General features: G+C 35.5%; 2 protein-coding genes across 2 annotated transcripts; both read left to right on the top strand.

The window, feature by feature from the left end:
- Positions 1–977: 977 nt before the first annotated feature.
- Positions 978–4,507, top strand: LOC132029779 (probable disease resistance protein At4g27220). The gene has a single exon (XM_059419132.1). It carries the CDS (start codon positions 1,150–1,152, stop codon positions 4,333–4,335), a length of 3,186 nt encoding a protein of 1,061 aa, XP_059275115.1. The 5' UTR covers positions 978–1,149; the 3' UTR covers positions 4,336–4,507.
- Positions 4,508–10,701: 6,194 nt separating this feature from the next.
- On the top strand, positions 10,702–12,408 carry LOC132029777 (uncharacterized). Its single transcript, XM_059419131.1, has one exon. It carries the CDS (start codon positions 10,795–10,797, stop codon positions 12,091–12,093), a length of 1,299 nt encoding a protein of 432 aa, XP_059275114.1. The 5' UTR covers positions 10,702–10,794; the 3' UTR covers positions 12,094–12,408.
- Positions 12,409–16,078: the final 3,670 nt, after the last annotated feature.

Raw genomic sequence — 16,078 nt, 5'->3', positions numbered from 1 at the left:
GAAAAAACAACTCACAAACCCCAAAATTTATTCATACTACGTATTTAACAACAATTAGTCTAGAAGTTGCAATAACTACTTAATATGTTGTAATTGTGGCGGCAACTACAATAGTCACAGATAAACTACAAAGCGACACAGAAACTACAACGAGCTGTTGGAAAAATTTTAGAAGCTCTTTATCACAAATGTTACCTTAGCACTTGTTTGCACACAATTACAACCATCTTTAAATTGTTGGAAAATCAAAGAAAAAACCCGGATAAATAATTGAAACAAAACAACAATATTTTACTTACCAAATGAGCGTAAAAATATCAAGTAATGCCTACCAAAAAGTGCAAAATGGTTTCGTTTTTTTTCTTTGTTGACAAATTCTTCAAAATGCCGCACCAATGGAAGAAGAAGAAGAAGGAAGCAGTACTTATGAAGTAATGCCCATGTAGACCTTACCAATCCGAACCAAAAAAATTACAAATACGGTGGTTTAGTTTTTTTTTGTTGAGCAAATTCTTCAAAATGGCACAAAGAATGGATGAAGAAGAAGCGGAGGAAAACAATGGAAGATGAGGAAGAAGAATGGAGAGAAAAAAGAATGAGAACAAAGTGGATTGAAAAGAAGAAGAAGAAGAAGAAGAAGGAGGAAGAACTAACCGAGGAAGAAGAAGAAGAACATTGGAGGAAAAGACCCAAAAGCAGTGCAATTGGCTTTTTTTTTTTTGATCCATTTGGTATTTTAGGGCTTATATTGACCAAAGGGTCAAAGCGTTAAAAAATAAAACTTGAGGGTAAAGTATTAAAAATAAAGTTGAGGTCAAAGTATCAAAATAAAAAACTTTTGGGGCAAGGTCAAAACCTCTTAATCAATAATCAAAAAACATCACCTCCACTCAATAATTAAAACTTGAGTTACCTCCACTCAATAAAAAGACTTAAGGGTCACCTATAGTTAAATGCCCCCCCTGTTTTCTTTCCTTTCGACAAAAAGCCTTTTCCATTGAAAGTGCAGGGGAAATGATACAGTAGTAATTTTTCTATAAATTGGTTCTGGTGATGAGTATGAGAAACATCCAATTTTTTTGATAAAGTTTGAGAAATAAGACCTTTATCCACACCACACCACACGAAACAAAAAGAACTCCTTCCCAAATGGAGAATGCGGTTTCAGTAGTACTAGCGATCTTAGCAGTGCCTTTGAAATGGGCATGGAATGGAGCGAAGAAACAATGTCTTTACTGTATAAAATATAAAGAAAGTGCAGAGGCTTTTGAGAGTGAGGCCAGAGAATTCCTTGAGAAAGCTAAACGTCTTGAAGACACGGTTGAAAAAAGTGGACGACGCAGCGTCAGGGAAGAGCTTAAGCCACAGCTTGACAGAGCCAAAGATGTCGAAAATAAGGTGAATCTTCTGACAACCGACATGGAAAAAGCAAGACCAGCTTGCTGCCTGTGGCACTACAAGCTTAGCAAAAGAATTGCTAAGCTGAGAGAAGCTATGGGGGAACTGATACAAGATCCGAAATTCAATTCGGTAGTAGCTCTCCAACCCCAAGCGGCAGCAATATGGCAGCGCTCTCGCAATATTCAACGCCCGAAAGATTTTCTTTCTTTTAGCTCCAGGAAGTTGTCCATGGATGAGATTATGAATGCCCTGAAAGATGAGGGACGTAGCATTGCACGAGTACATGGCATGGGAGGTGTAGGTAAAACCTACATGGTGAAAGCATTGGCTAGCAGAGCTTTAAAAGAAAGAATATTCGATCAGGTGGTGGTGTCAGTTGTCTCGCAAAATTTTGATTTGAGGAAAATTCAAGGGGACATTGCTCATGGCTTGGGGGTGGAACTCACTTCCATTGAAGTGCAAGATCGTGCCAACGACCTCAAGGACATCTTAATGGACCACAGTAACATCCTTTTGATCTTGGATGACTTGTGGCAGACCATAGATGACCTATCAGACATTGGAATACCACAAAATTCCGAGGATATCCAAAGGTCTGGTGGTTACAAATGCAAGATCTTAATCACTACAAGGAAGAGGTATGTGTGTGACAATCTGGATAGGCATCCCCCGATCCCAATCAATGTCCTCTCAGGCGATGATCCTTGGATTTTGTTCAGCCAAAGAGCTGGAGATAAGTCCAAGCAGGCTGGTTTTATTGAGATAGGAAAGAAGATTGTTAAGGAATGCGCCGGATTGCCAATAGCACTTTCGACTGTAGGAAGTGCACTGCGCAACAAAGACTTGGGCTCTTGGCAAAGTGCAGCTACACGTCTCGAGAGATCCAAAGCTCCATCCATTGATCAGGACGATGATCTCAGTTCTGTTGTTTCCGAAAGTATAGAACTGAGTTACAGTTTCTTGCCAAATGATTTGTGCAAGCGTTTTTTCTTGATGTGCTCCTTCTTTCCTGAAGATCACAACATCCCCAAGGAAACATTGACCAGGTATGGCATGGGATTGTCCTTAATCCCAAACATTGAGAGTGTCAAAGAAGCAAGAGATGATGCTCATCTCACGTTCGAAGAACTCAAAGCTTCTTCTTTGCTCTTAGATGGCGATAAGGAGGACACTGTCAAAATGCACGATGTTATTCGTGATATTTCGATACAAATATCAATCAACCAGCAACCAATGAGTGTTGTTAAAGCAGGCTTGGCATTGAAGGACTGGCCAAGAGACACCTTAAAGAGCTCCTGCGGAGCTATCTCACTCATGTCAAATCATATCCAATCCCTACCTGATGATGTAGACTGCCCCGAAACAGAGATGCTATTGCTGCAGAATAACAAGTCTCTAAAGCAAGTTCCCCTTGAATTTTTCGGAAATATGAAAGCTCTGAAAGTCCTGGATTTTACTGGTGTAAAATTAATGAGGTCTTTACCCTCCTCAACTAAGCAGTTGTCACTCCTTCGGATACTGTCTTTGGATTATTGCAGGTTAATAAGAGACGTATCAATGATTGGAGGACTTACCAAGCTTGAAATTCTGAGCCTAAGAGAGTCGAGGTTTGCATCATTGCCTGAAAGCTTCGCACATTTGAAAGAGTTACGAATTTTGGATATCACCTTGTCTCCTTGCAAGGAAGTCCCCCCAGGAATCATATCGAGCATGAAGAAGTTGGAAGAGTTATACATGCAAGGCTGCTTTGCAGATTGGGAAAATGGGAATGGACAAAACAAAGCCAGCTTCCAAGAAATATTAAGCTTGAGTGGCTTAACAACCCTTAAAGTAGATTTGGCTGGTGTCAGTTGCCTACCTCCTGATGATCCCGATGATACCAATCTTGATCCTCATTGGGAGAAATTTGATGTTTGTGTGAATGGTTCAGAGGTACGCAGGCTGTTAAATGCACGAGGGCCCTCTTCTTCTAGTGGGTTGGCTACTGGCTTGCAGTTGAAAGAATTTCCAAATTGGTTTACGCAGGCTGTAGCACGCAAAGCAGAGAAATTGAGCTACCAAGAATGCATTCTTGAAGAATACCGCCCTGAAAATTTTGATAGCGTGAAACTTCTCTATGTAGAGCAGTGCGTAGAGCATTGTTCTAATGGTGCCCAATTTATAAAATTGGAAAGTGGAGTTCCAATTCAACCTGTGTTCCCAAAACTGGAGAAGCTGAATATTCACCAGATGCAAGAAATGGAAGGTATCTGTGCTGAGAACCTACCATCTGGATCTCTACACAAGCTCAAGACTTTGGAGGTCCATGAATGTCCTAATTTGAAAGATGCACTCCTTCCTCCCAATTTAGTTCAAAGAATGTCAAATCTTGAAGAGGTTCACGCAACAGGGAATTCAATTAAAGTTGTGTTTGGATTTGAAGGCCTCACAGTCCGAGGTGGAGAATTAAGGAAACTGAAGAGATTGATACTGCACAATCTCTCTCAACTCACTAGCCTATGGAAGGGTACTACTGAATTAGTTATGTTCCACAGGCTTGAAGTTGTAAAACTGTCACAATGTGAGAAGCTCAAATATATCTTCCCGTATAGCGTTTGTGATTTCCTTTGTCATCTACAAGTATTATGGCTGGAAGATTGCAGTAGTTTGGAGCAAGTTATCGGTGATCACAAAGATGGAAATGGAGTTCATGAAGCACCGGAAGACATGATTCTCCCAAGATTAAGAGATTTGGTGCTGGGAAATCTCCCCTGTCTCACCCATTTCTACACTCAAAAAGCATATTTGCGTTGCCCTGAATTGCAAAGACTGCATGTAAAGGATTGCCAAAGATTGAGAACAAACCTCTCTGATTACCATAGTGATCAGGAAATCCAACTAATTCCAGAGAAGCAGCTCAAGCGTCTTGAAACATTTCGGAATTCAGCTCAATAAAGGATGTTATAAATTATGCAAGAACATTTAGATGCATAACATTGAAGAGCATCATACATGCTCTTTTACTTCCATTTTTCACAACTTATCCTTGTTTCTCCTTTTCTGTATTCCTTTAATTTGTTATTGTTATAGAATACTGAATTGTAAGTTAACAAATTTCTTCCCCAAATTCTAGCATTTCTGCAACTGATGCCCGTTCTAAAGACGCAATATGGGGGTCGACAGCGTTAATTTAAATTTGTTGTTATTGTTGCCTGGCTCGTGATACTTGAGTTACATATATAATTTTGTATAGCAGGTACACTCGAATTGTTTGGTATGCACAGACCCCCCCTAAAACTTTTTCAAAAGAGTTTTAGTATATCTGAAATCTATGTTGGCAGACATAAGTTAAATAAATGATTATTATGTGTTGATGGCAGTACGAATACTGCGATCGTTCACTTGTATCCTTTTCATATCAATTAGAATGAAAGATCAATTTTAACCATTCATCTAGTCAAATTGAAGGCCAACGTCGAGAACAATACTACTAAAAGAAATGGTTGTTTCTCCCCATAAACTTTCATTGTTCATTTTGATAAGTTCAAACTATATCCAATTATTTGATCGCGATAAATAAGTCACCGTCCATATTGATCATTTACATAAACCTGTATTTTCTTATGTTTACTTATTTACTTAAAGTTTTATGGTAATAGTTTTGAGAGTATTTTATAATAACATTGTATACGGTAAGATTAGATATACATTTGCAACAGGCGTGCCGAGAGACTAGTGTCAAGAAAAGTGGTTCAGCTTGAAATGAGAGTTCTAGCTAGCGAGACTGGCAAAGACCACTTTGAAGTTACATTTGTGTGTAGTCATTGATTAAGTTAGTAAAACACACAGCTACGAGTACATATAGATAGACAAGATCATGAGATACTTTATGTAACAAAGTGAATCTCGGGTATAGAATACCTACTCTATAAACGATTTAAAACGATCATTGGTGTGCTGGCCGCACAACTTATGAATAAGTCTTATGAATTACAGAATAGTATGAACTAGAAATGATGTGTGCTATCTTTTTTGACAATCCTTAAATTTAATTGATGGAGATTATATAACCGTCATGTGCAACACCACATAGGCGGATTCGGAATTCGGAATTTGAAATCTATAGGTTCCACTCATCTCAAATTAAAAAGAAGTTTGTGGGTGCCCACCCATCTCAAATTAAAAAATTAAAAAATACAAAATAAAAGCCTAATGGTGACCAAGGGGCAGCAAAGCTTTAAATGTTCTTTTTTTGTCACTCGACCAATAACACACTTTATTAATGGTTTATTTCTTATATTTATTGAAATTTCCAATACAAATACAAGATCCGTGCAAAAATTACTGGCTTCCCGAGAACTGCCATCCAACACGCTAAATCCACCCCTGCAACTGCGAGATGTCAAATTATGGATTTGGTAACCCATTAACCCGCCCACGATGGGTTAGTCTCTTAGTCTGAACCGGTTTAATTTGATAGGGTCTAGCTGTTAATTGTTACGTATTTGTATAATATAAATTTATGAATATCCTACTATTTAAATGATAGAGGCTGATTTATGAAAGTGCAGTACGTTTTTCAGGTACCGGAATTTCAGGTACGGGAATGTAGAAGCTGTTGGTAGAGGCAGAATGCTTATTTTGATCATTGGATTTGATCAAAAAACATCAACCACGATAACAAAATGTAATATTCCAATTCTGCGGGAAATCAGAGCTAAAGCTGGTCCTTCTCCTTTTTCTTTTGTCTTGGACAAGTGACCATCCATTCTAAATGAAAAGTTAACAGAGGGACCTTTGTGTTGTGTATTTAAACCTTGAGAGATGTATTTTGTTAAGATGAATATTGGCGGGATGATTCTATATTACATGTCGATTCAAGTGAAATTTAAGTTATTTTTTTGGTACCTCCTATTTTCTCGTTGGAATGATTTAAGTTGATGAATCAGTCGAGGATCAAATTTGTTTCCAAAAAAATATAAAAGGAAGAGAAAATTGTCAGACTTCATTAGTTAATGAAAAGATGTCAACTCACTTGTGAATGAATCATGACGTCCAATTTGATTATTTGTTTCACTTTTGGAACATTAAAAGAATCTTGTCTTTGTCAGTTTTAGACTCTTAAGGTGTCAACTTTTATTATTCTCTTTAAATAAATATTGCCTCCTTACATAGTACTTGAAAGATCTAACAGCCGCAAATCCAGTATTATTTGCGTGAAAGTTCTTAAAGAGGAGGGCATCAAAACAGATGGTAAGAAATACTTGGCCTTGAGTGTTTTGTAATTTTAAATTAGAAATGGAATAAATATAAAACCTGGAAAAGTTGAATTTCAAATAGGCCATATCGATCGCCTGCTATTTTGCATAGCATGTAGTATCTTACATGACAGCCATTATATTCACCGTGCACTTTTTATCAAAGTCTTTTAGTGTATACTTTCCTTTTCTTTAATGGGATAAAGCATAGAAACACACCTAAATTATGGCGAAATTGTCAACTACACACCTAAACTATGTGGGATCCTATGACCCCCCAAACTTAATTTTTTCTATTATTTACCCCCTTAATTAATTACCTAGTACAGAAAACAAGTTAAGATATACCATGTGCATACACACGCCTATACTAGACAAAAAGAGGGGTTTTCATGTCATATTTCATTTTATTCTTTCTGACCTAAACCGATCGGGCCTCATCGTCACGCAAGTCTCAACCCCTTTATGGGTGGTTGAACTTTCAATTTATTATCTGTAGTATATACTTTAATGGAACATGAAGTTTCAGGTCCTTTTTATAGCTAAAAATGTTCTTTCCATCTAATATACACGAGCGGCGTGGAATTTTCTCATTTGTTTCAATATGTTCTATGTAAAATGCTTAGACTTGACTTTATTTCTTATGCAGAATCCTTAATTAACTCTTCAAGAGACGCTGAATATTACTCGGCTTGACTTTGTACTTTGTTGTATGTAAGACCTGAGAGATGATGAGGTCGTGTCCATCGGTTTGCGTCCGAAAGAATAAAATGAAATAAGACATTAAAACTTTTTTTTTCTACTATAGGCGCACTCATATACTCCCTCCGTTTCAATTTATGTGAATCTATTTCCTTATTAGTCCGTGCCAAAAAAAATGACCTCTTTCTATATTTGGAAACAATTTATCTTTATTCAATGATTTATAGCCACACAAAATATATGTGACTCATCTAACACCACAAGTTTAAAAGTTTTTTCTATTTTCTTAAACTTCATGCCCAGTCAAATGGATTCATATAAATTGAAACAGAGGGACTATATATAAAAGAAGTCACGGAGTGGCAGCAGAAGCAGGCTGCACTCCGTTGACATCGCTGCTTGCTTCAGGGTTCTTTTTTATTTTGCCACTGTCTTTGTATTTTATAGCTGTTGCGCTTCATGGCCTTCAGTTTGTACATTTCCTGAAATGGACCAAAAGACCCACGCACTACATATTGATGGCTTTCAATTCTTCATGTGCTATGTAAAGTCATCTTTTCTTATGTTTGTAGTTGTCCCTGATTGAGGCTTAATTACCTTTTATACCTTTTGGGTTTCACCTGGGACAAACAGTGTTTCATGTTTACAACAATTTTTCATAGATTTATTCATGTGGTCTCAGCCGAGTCTCCAAATCTAAATTTTCTCTATCATAACATAATTACTGCAGTTTTGTTCCTTTTTAGTAGGGGTGTCAATGGTTTTCAAAAAACCGAATTAACCGACCGAACCGTACCGTACCGAACCGATTTTTAGGTTTCTTTTAATAAAACCGACGGTTTTTATATAAATTTATAACCATACCGAATAATTAGGTTGGTTTTTAATTTTATAAAAATAAACCGAAATAATACCGAACCGAACCAAATAAGTATATATATGTAATATACATTTTATATATTTACATACAATATGTAGGGGGGCTGGGGCTTTTCCCCCACAACCCCTTTTAAAGGAGAACCCAAAGAATAACAATGAACTCAAAGCTAATGAAGGAGATCTGCATCTTAAACAAGGTAAAAATATTGAAATTTTCGCCTTGGGTTTGGGATGATGAAAATGACTACAAGCCGGCAACATAATTAACACCTAAAGTTTCAACTATGAAATCTATTATATTATTCCTATTCAACTTAAATTAGTTCTAGCATCTCAAGTAGTAACTAATAAGCTACAAGGTATTCCAACGATCTTGGATAGAAAGTTACAACGTATTAGACATGCATCTTTCCTCTCGTATGAATTTAAATTCTCTTAGTGGATACTCAATCTTAGTAATCTCAGTTCGTGAGTCTCATCTTCATTGATTTTTTTCCCCTCATGCGATCTAAAATATATTTGTTTTTTGCTTAACATTATTTTATACTACCATAAAATAATGGGATCAATCTCTATTCTTGTCGTCTTTCATGTTTTCTTGATTCATCACCTTTTAATCAAGAAAATATCTAGAGAGTTTTTGTCGAAGTCCTATAGTAGTATTTATGATATTGTGTCTTAACTTTTACTAGTAACTATAACATGATGTTCTTTTTTTAAAATAAAAAAATTGAAACCTAACCGAATCGTACCGATATCGAAGAGAAACCGACATGATGGGACGGTTTCGAAAAGTCTAATCTTGGTTCTGCTAAATGAAATAACCGAAAAATTGATACGGTATAAATTTTATAAAATAACCGCCCGAGCCGTCCCATTGACACCCCTACTTTTTAGTATATGGTTTTGTTGTGCAGCGCTTTCTAACCCACACTGAGCAAAGTTAATTTTTTTCCTTTTTCATGTTACTTTGTTGTACTCCTATTAGTTTCAAAATTTAAATTCAGTATGTTTATTTAAAAGCTTAACTTAGATTTACTATCATCATAAAATGAATATTAATCTAATTTTCATATTCTTGACTACAAAAAAAAAAAAAAAAAAAAAAAAATCATATCTACAATGACGCAAAAATGAATAAAATCATTAATTAACTTGCTTGGGCCTGTGCATAGCGCGGGCATGATTTCACCTAGTCTAGTATAGGCGCATGTATGAACATGATATGTTTAACTTGTTTTCTTTACCATGTAGCTAGTGAAGGGGGTAAACAATACGAAAAAAAATAAGTTCTGGGAGGCGATAAGAGTATAGTTTAGGTGTGTAATTGACAATTTCACTATAATTTAGATGTGTTTTTATGCCTTGTTTTTTTTTTTCAAAGTACATGTCACTCTTTTCTTTTTATTTTGTCCTCACTAACATGATTTTATAGGTCATAGAAATAGCCCAAACATATTTAAGATCACAAATTTTAGCGGTACTTTTAGAATGTGCCTAAAAAATTCCGACTGTTTTGAACCCCGTATCCAATCTAACCTCGTTATATACAATGAAAGGAAAACAATACTCCCTCTGTTTCAATTTGTTTGAACCTATTTCCTCTTTAGTCCGTGTCAAAATGAATGATCTATTTCCTAATTTGGAAACAAATTCACTTTAAGAATGATTTACAGCCACCCAAATTTTCAAGGCTTATTTTGAATCAAAAGTTTCAAAAGTCCCTCTTTCTTAAATGTCGTGCCCAGTCAAATGGGTTCACATAAATTGAAACGGAGGGAGTATTATTTAAGAAACCTTTCCTCTATATATGGACGGTAATGAAAGGAACGAATCACAAACAGGACTTGGCTTTTTTGAAACAGAGAGCAAGTTGAAAGAATCTGTTTAAGTGCTTTAAAATATTCATGTATCCCTCAAAACTATTCCAAAGAATGCAAGTGTGCGACCATAACTCATGGTCGTGATCATTTTTAGTTTTTAACCCACAGTAGTCGTTGCGATTATCGCCTTTAATTTGTATTTGGAGGGCATAGATGCCTTCCGATGTCCAATAGTATACAAGGAATTTTTTAATGAGCTAACAGAGGTTGCTTTTATTATTGGAAAACAGCTCTAAACACACTAACAATCCCTTCCAATTGGTTTATATATGGACGATGGAGTTTCTATCATGAAAAGAAAGAAGAGTTGAAATGCAGTGATTTTCACTCACGTCACTTTTACAATAACGTGGTCCCCTTGCTAATAGCTATTATACCAAATTGAACTGTCCTTTTTGTTTTGATTTTTGTTTATATATGAATTGCTTGGTGATGGTTTGAATCTGATGCTTGCTTATTACTTTTGTGAAATGAAATTTACGTTTGCTGTGAATCTGATGCCTTTCTTTCCCTTTCATCTTTCATGTGTTTCCGCTCTTGAAATGTCTATTTGACGCCTTTCGCTTTCTTGGACTATAAATATGAGTAATATATTTGAGTTATTTCATTGTGGAAAACTTTTGGGGAGTTTAGTTTTTCACAAGTACTTAATAATAATCTTTTAGGACTTTTACTATACTATCCATCTATCAATGGCAAGCCAACAGCAACCCCGTCCATTGTTCCGTTTCGCTTCGATGGTTCGTCCGGCTGCACAAACTCCAGCTCCTGCTACACCAGCACCGGCGTCACAACCGTTGTTTCGACCTACCACGCCATTTAGGCCTCCATCACCGGCAGCTACTACTACTACTCAGCCACCTCAACCTCAAGAACCTGCACAACAACCACCAGCTACTACTGCTCCTCCCGTTGCAGCAGTCGCTGCACCACCGAAACCAGCAGTGCCAGCCCCACGCAGCCCCATTTCAGCACCGCAGCCTCAATCTGTGGCTGCAGCTTCCCCACGTTCCACTCTGGCAACTCCAGCTCCAAGATCATCACCTGTTGCTCCTCCTCAATCTGTTGTTTCGCCACCAAAGGTTCCCTCACCACGTTCTCCAGTGGCAGCACAACCACAACGTGCTGCAACTGACGTCCCTAAATCTCCTGTCACTAAAGTCACCACATCCGTGCCACAATCCCCATTCAGGACACAGAGCGCTCCGACTAGTACTCCGCATTCTTCGTTACCACCATCACCAAAAACAAAAATGGCAGATTCTGTCCAAACTCTCATCAATCAATCATCACCATCGAAAGCTCCCACACCATCACAAAAAGTCATCCAGCCAAATGTAATGAAATCCCAGACCAACTCTCCTCAAACTAAGCCGACACTCTCTCACCCTCCATCCCCACTAAAGCTTCCCCCATCTCAACTTGATCTCGAGTCCAAGATTCCTCCACAGGTTGATCAGAAATCTGTTGTGGTCCACGAAACCACGAGGGCTAACACCAACAGTCATCATGTCATGCAGACTACTAGAAATGGAAAAACAGTAGAAAATGGGAAACGAGAATCTCTTAAGAAAGATAAAGGGGTTCAGCAGAAGAAGGTGTCTAATTCCGATACCACGGATGACTTTGGAATGAGTGTGCTAACACTAGCTGGTGAAAACAAGGGAGCTATTATGGAGTTAAGCCCTTCAAGGAAGACATACAGCCCTCAGAGCCTTCAAAAGAAAGGAAGCCCAAAGGCGTGGAGTAGTGACGATGATGAAGAAAAATCAGGGAGTGAAAGTGGAAGGAACGGAGATGGAATGCAAAATAAGTCCCTTCCTATGACTGCATTCATGAACAGCAATGTCCAAGGAATCAACAACTCCATTCTCCACAATGCTTCTTGCACTCACCATGATCCTGGTGTCCACCTTGTGTTTGGAAGAAAGACAAATGGTAGCAATGGGTTCCACATTAAGGGCAGCCCAAGGAGCCAAAATAATGTTTAAAGACGGTCAAACACTCAAGAGTCGTTTTTTCATGGAGGGTCCCTTGCTTCTTATAATTAATATTTTGAGAGAATAAATTGAGTGGTACGAAAAGGACATGGATTCTGATTCTTCATGCATGGCTGCAACCCACTTCTCATGCACGAGGACCATCCTTGCCTTTGGTAGGACAGAGAGATTCTATGCACAATGTTACCACAGTAAAGCTTTCTTATGTATTGAGCACTATTAATCTTCTAAGTATGTGATTTGTAAGTCTAATACAGAATTCCTAATGTCTTATCATCTTAGATATATTTCACAATTATTTTTTCATACCATGTCTGAGTTTGGTTCTAATACATTTGGCTTGGGGTGTTCATGGCCCTGTTTGACTCGGTTTTTGGTTAAAACCAAACCAAACCAAATCAACTAAATCGGGTTTTTTTGATATTCAAACCAAACCAAACCATTATAGTATAAATTTAATCGGTTTCGGTTTTATTGGGTTGGTTCGGATTTTGCGGTTTTTAAGGAAATATTTTATAATGAAAAGAAATTGATACAAGTGAGGCGCAAAAAATGAAATTGAGATACAACAACTATGGTGAAAACAGTATCACATTCACATCAATGCTAAAACATTCATTCCCTATCATTTTTCTTTAAGGACTTCTTCTTTTGTTTAAAGACTTCAAGTTACGTACAATGGTTTTGTCGAAAATGTAAGCAAATACTATACAAATTTGTCTCATCATCTCTTTGTCAAAAAAGAGAAAGAAAAAAAAAAGCAGCTCTTAGCTTCATTCCCCAAAGAAAGTGGGGGAAACAGAATAAGAACACCACCCAAGAAAATGGGCTAGACTTTTCTTTATAATTATTTGAATTAGTATTGGACTTGAAATGAACAAAAATTATAAAGAAGATAGATAAAAAAAAAATTAATAAGCAAGATATATATATATATATATATATATGCGGTTTGGTTCGATTTGATTCGGTTTTTTTCGTAACACCAAACTGAACCAAATGTTAATCAGTTTTTCAAAATTTAAAACCAAACCAAACCAAACCGAGCCGGTTTTCGGTTCATTAAATCGGTTTGACTTGATTTACCGGTTCAGATCAATTTTTCAGTCTCATTTGAACACCCCTACATTTGGCCACCAAAACTTTAAAGTGGTTCTTAATGCAACCATGTAAATAAGTGTAACAGGATTAGGTAACCGTTTTTGTTTTGCATGTGAAGAAGGATTTCAGGCAGAATTTGTTCAGATGCTCCTATTCTGCTCATGCATTTATTCTCAAATCCAATCATATTTGGTTGTCTCAAAGAGAATTGCTTGTATCAAGAAGCAGCTGTTTCGGTTCGGAATTTGGAAGCCAGATACATATAAATAAAAAGGTTTTTCACTACAACACCCTCTCAAAGGTAATGACGGATCTAGAGTATTCACTTAGAGGGTTCAAAAAATAAAAATATAGTGTTTGGGATTTGAACTTGAAACCTCAAGGTAAATTTTGAATCCCTAAACCACTAAGTCAAACCTCTAATCTTGTGTTCATGGTATTCAAGACCTATATATCATATTTTATACTAAAAATAGAAAGGTTCTAAGGGAAAAGTTGGATTATCAAAATGCCCATAAAAAATTGAAGGACCATTTTATCCTTTACTTGAAAATTGTTCATATAATATTTTTGTAACGTAAATGCACCTTTCAATAAATAATAAAGTAAATACTAACATTTAAAAGATGAATTAATTCATTCATTGTTATTAAAATCTGAAGAATGTGAAGAGTTAACCTTGCAATAAAAACACAATAAAAGTCGCACCAAGTCACCATTCGAGATAGATGAACAACACAAAGTATGTATGTTGCCTTTCAGAATTATGTCTTTTTCGTTCTTCTTTTTTTTTTTTTTTCTGTTTATATATAGAGAAAATGTATGCAGTGGCCATTCTAAAATGGTAAGAAAACTAATAAACGAAAAAAAAAATTATTTATGGAACTTTTTAGGAAATTAGGATGACAACTGAAAAGATTTGCCTCCGTAATTTAAACAGAATTAATGAGAGGGAATAAAAAAAGGGAACAAACAGACATAAAAGCAAAAAAGTTTAGAGGGGAATATTTTACAGCAATGAAAGTACTCCTTCTATTCACTTTTACTTGTTCAGTATTCTAAAAATAAATTTTTACTTTTACTTGTCACTTTTAGCATATCAAGAGAAGACAAATTCTTTTTTCCTGTTTTACCCATAGTATTAAATATTCACTTCAAATCATTCTTCAAATCCAATAAAAATATACATCAATTAATATGGGTACATTAGTAAATGATGCACTTCATTTATTATTTCTTAAGGAATGTGAAAAGTCAAAAATGAATAAGTAAAAGTGAATACGGAATAAGAGTAAGCCAGAAGCTACAAATTAATTTCGTCATTGACCTGTTCTGCTATTTGGAAGTCAGAATTTACTTTCCTTTAATTTTGGGTCTTCTTTCAATTTTATTTATTTTTCTTTTCTATGAATAATATAAATGGAATTTTTTAACAATAAAAATCTTAATACTTGCCATTCCCTTGCCATCTAATGTTAATTATTTAATAATTAGTATTAAATTCATGAAATATAGAAAAATGTTTTGTAGTATTACTTTTCGATTTATTGTTTAAAAATGATATATCTTAAGCTAAGTAGAAAAATAGAATACACTAAAGGAAGGAAAGAAATAATGGAATAAAAAAAAAAAAAAAAAAAGGAAATGGTGTAAGTACTAGAACTTAGGGAATTTGATTCCATCGAACACGGGTCACATATACTAATTGTTTATTGTTTTTTTTTTTTAACTTTTTTCATTTCTTTTTTTGTCCTTTTCTTATAAATTTTATTTGAGGGAATGAAAATGATGTTAATATTAACTTAATTGTGCGTAGTTCACGTTAAAAAACAAAACACTAAAAAGAACGCTTTAGAGGAAGAAAAATAAAAAAGCGGGTGACATCTTAAGTTTGTGTTCCTAATATTCTTCATTAGTATTTTCTTTAAATCTTTTTGATAATTTTTTTCTTCGTCTTATATATTCAAAAATAAATATATGATTTAAAGAGCTGCTTCATATTTACCTAAAATGTTTCAAATCTATAGTTTTTTAATATGATAAGAATTTATAATGGAACGTTCTTTTCATAGATCCTTCTAACGAGAAAGGTATTTCGCGGAAGCCTCCTTAAAGTCATTCAAGTATTTTTAGTAATGTTGTTCCTTCCTCCATTGCTCTGTATTTTTGTTGTGTAATTGTTCTCTCTTTCTAATTCTAAGGATTAAGTCTTCCGCTATTATAACAAAAGATATATCTTCTTTCGTCAAAGAATTTTATATAGATTATTAAAGGAACTATGAAAAGATATATAGTAGAATCATTATGACAGTAATATCCAATCAGATATTGATACGTTTTTCATAGCCGCGAGCTGATATCAATAAGTGATGTAACATATTTTATAGGCCAGGATAAGGTACTTATCTTTTTTTTCTCATTGATCTTAGTTTTTTCTTCATTTTTGGCTCATCTCCCCTCCTCCAAATAATTTATATATAATGGTAATAGAGGTAACAATAAAGAGTTGTGAAGGACAATGAAGAGTCATATTAAATGAGGGTAACAAAGAGTCATATTATTTTTCACAAGGTCTAAAGAGAATACCTCATGTATTGTACTCCATAGCTTGGTTACACATGTATGGATAACACAAAGTCTTGCCAACCTTCCGAGCTAATTTTTTTCTCCTCCCCGTCCTATATTGATTTATCGTGTTATTTTTCTCAACGAAATCACATTATAGTTAACAATTCTATTACAATTGTTCAAACTTCTTTTCCGTTTTTAGAAATTAAAAAAATTGATTAATATGTACAAAATGACTTTCAATACGTTGATTAACTCATTTATAGAAGTTTGAAATATTACAGCTTATAACATATACGGTACTTGA

Source organism: Lycium ferocissimum, chromosome 9 (assembly GCF_029784015.1).
Source record: "Lycium ferocissimum isolate CSIRO_LF1 chromosome 9, AGI_CSIRO_Lferr_CH_V1, whole genome shotgun sequence".
NCBI classification, from domain to species: Eukaryota; Viridiplantae; Streptophyta; class Magnoliopsida; order Solanales; family Solanaceae; genus Lycium; species Lycium ferocissimum.
Note: the sequence above shows the minus strand (reverse complement) of the source record. Positions and strands in the feature narration are given on the sequence as shown.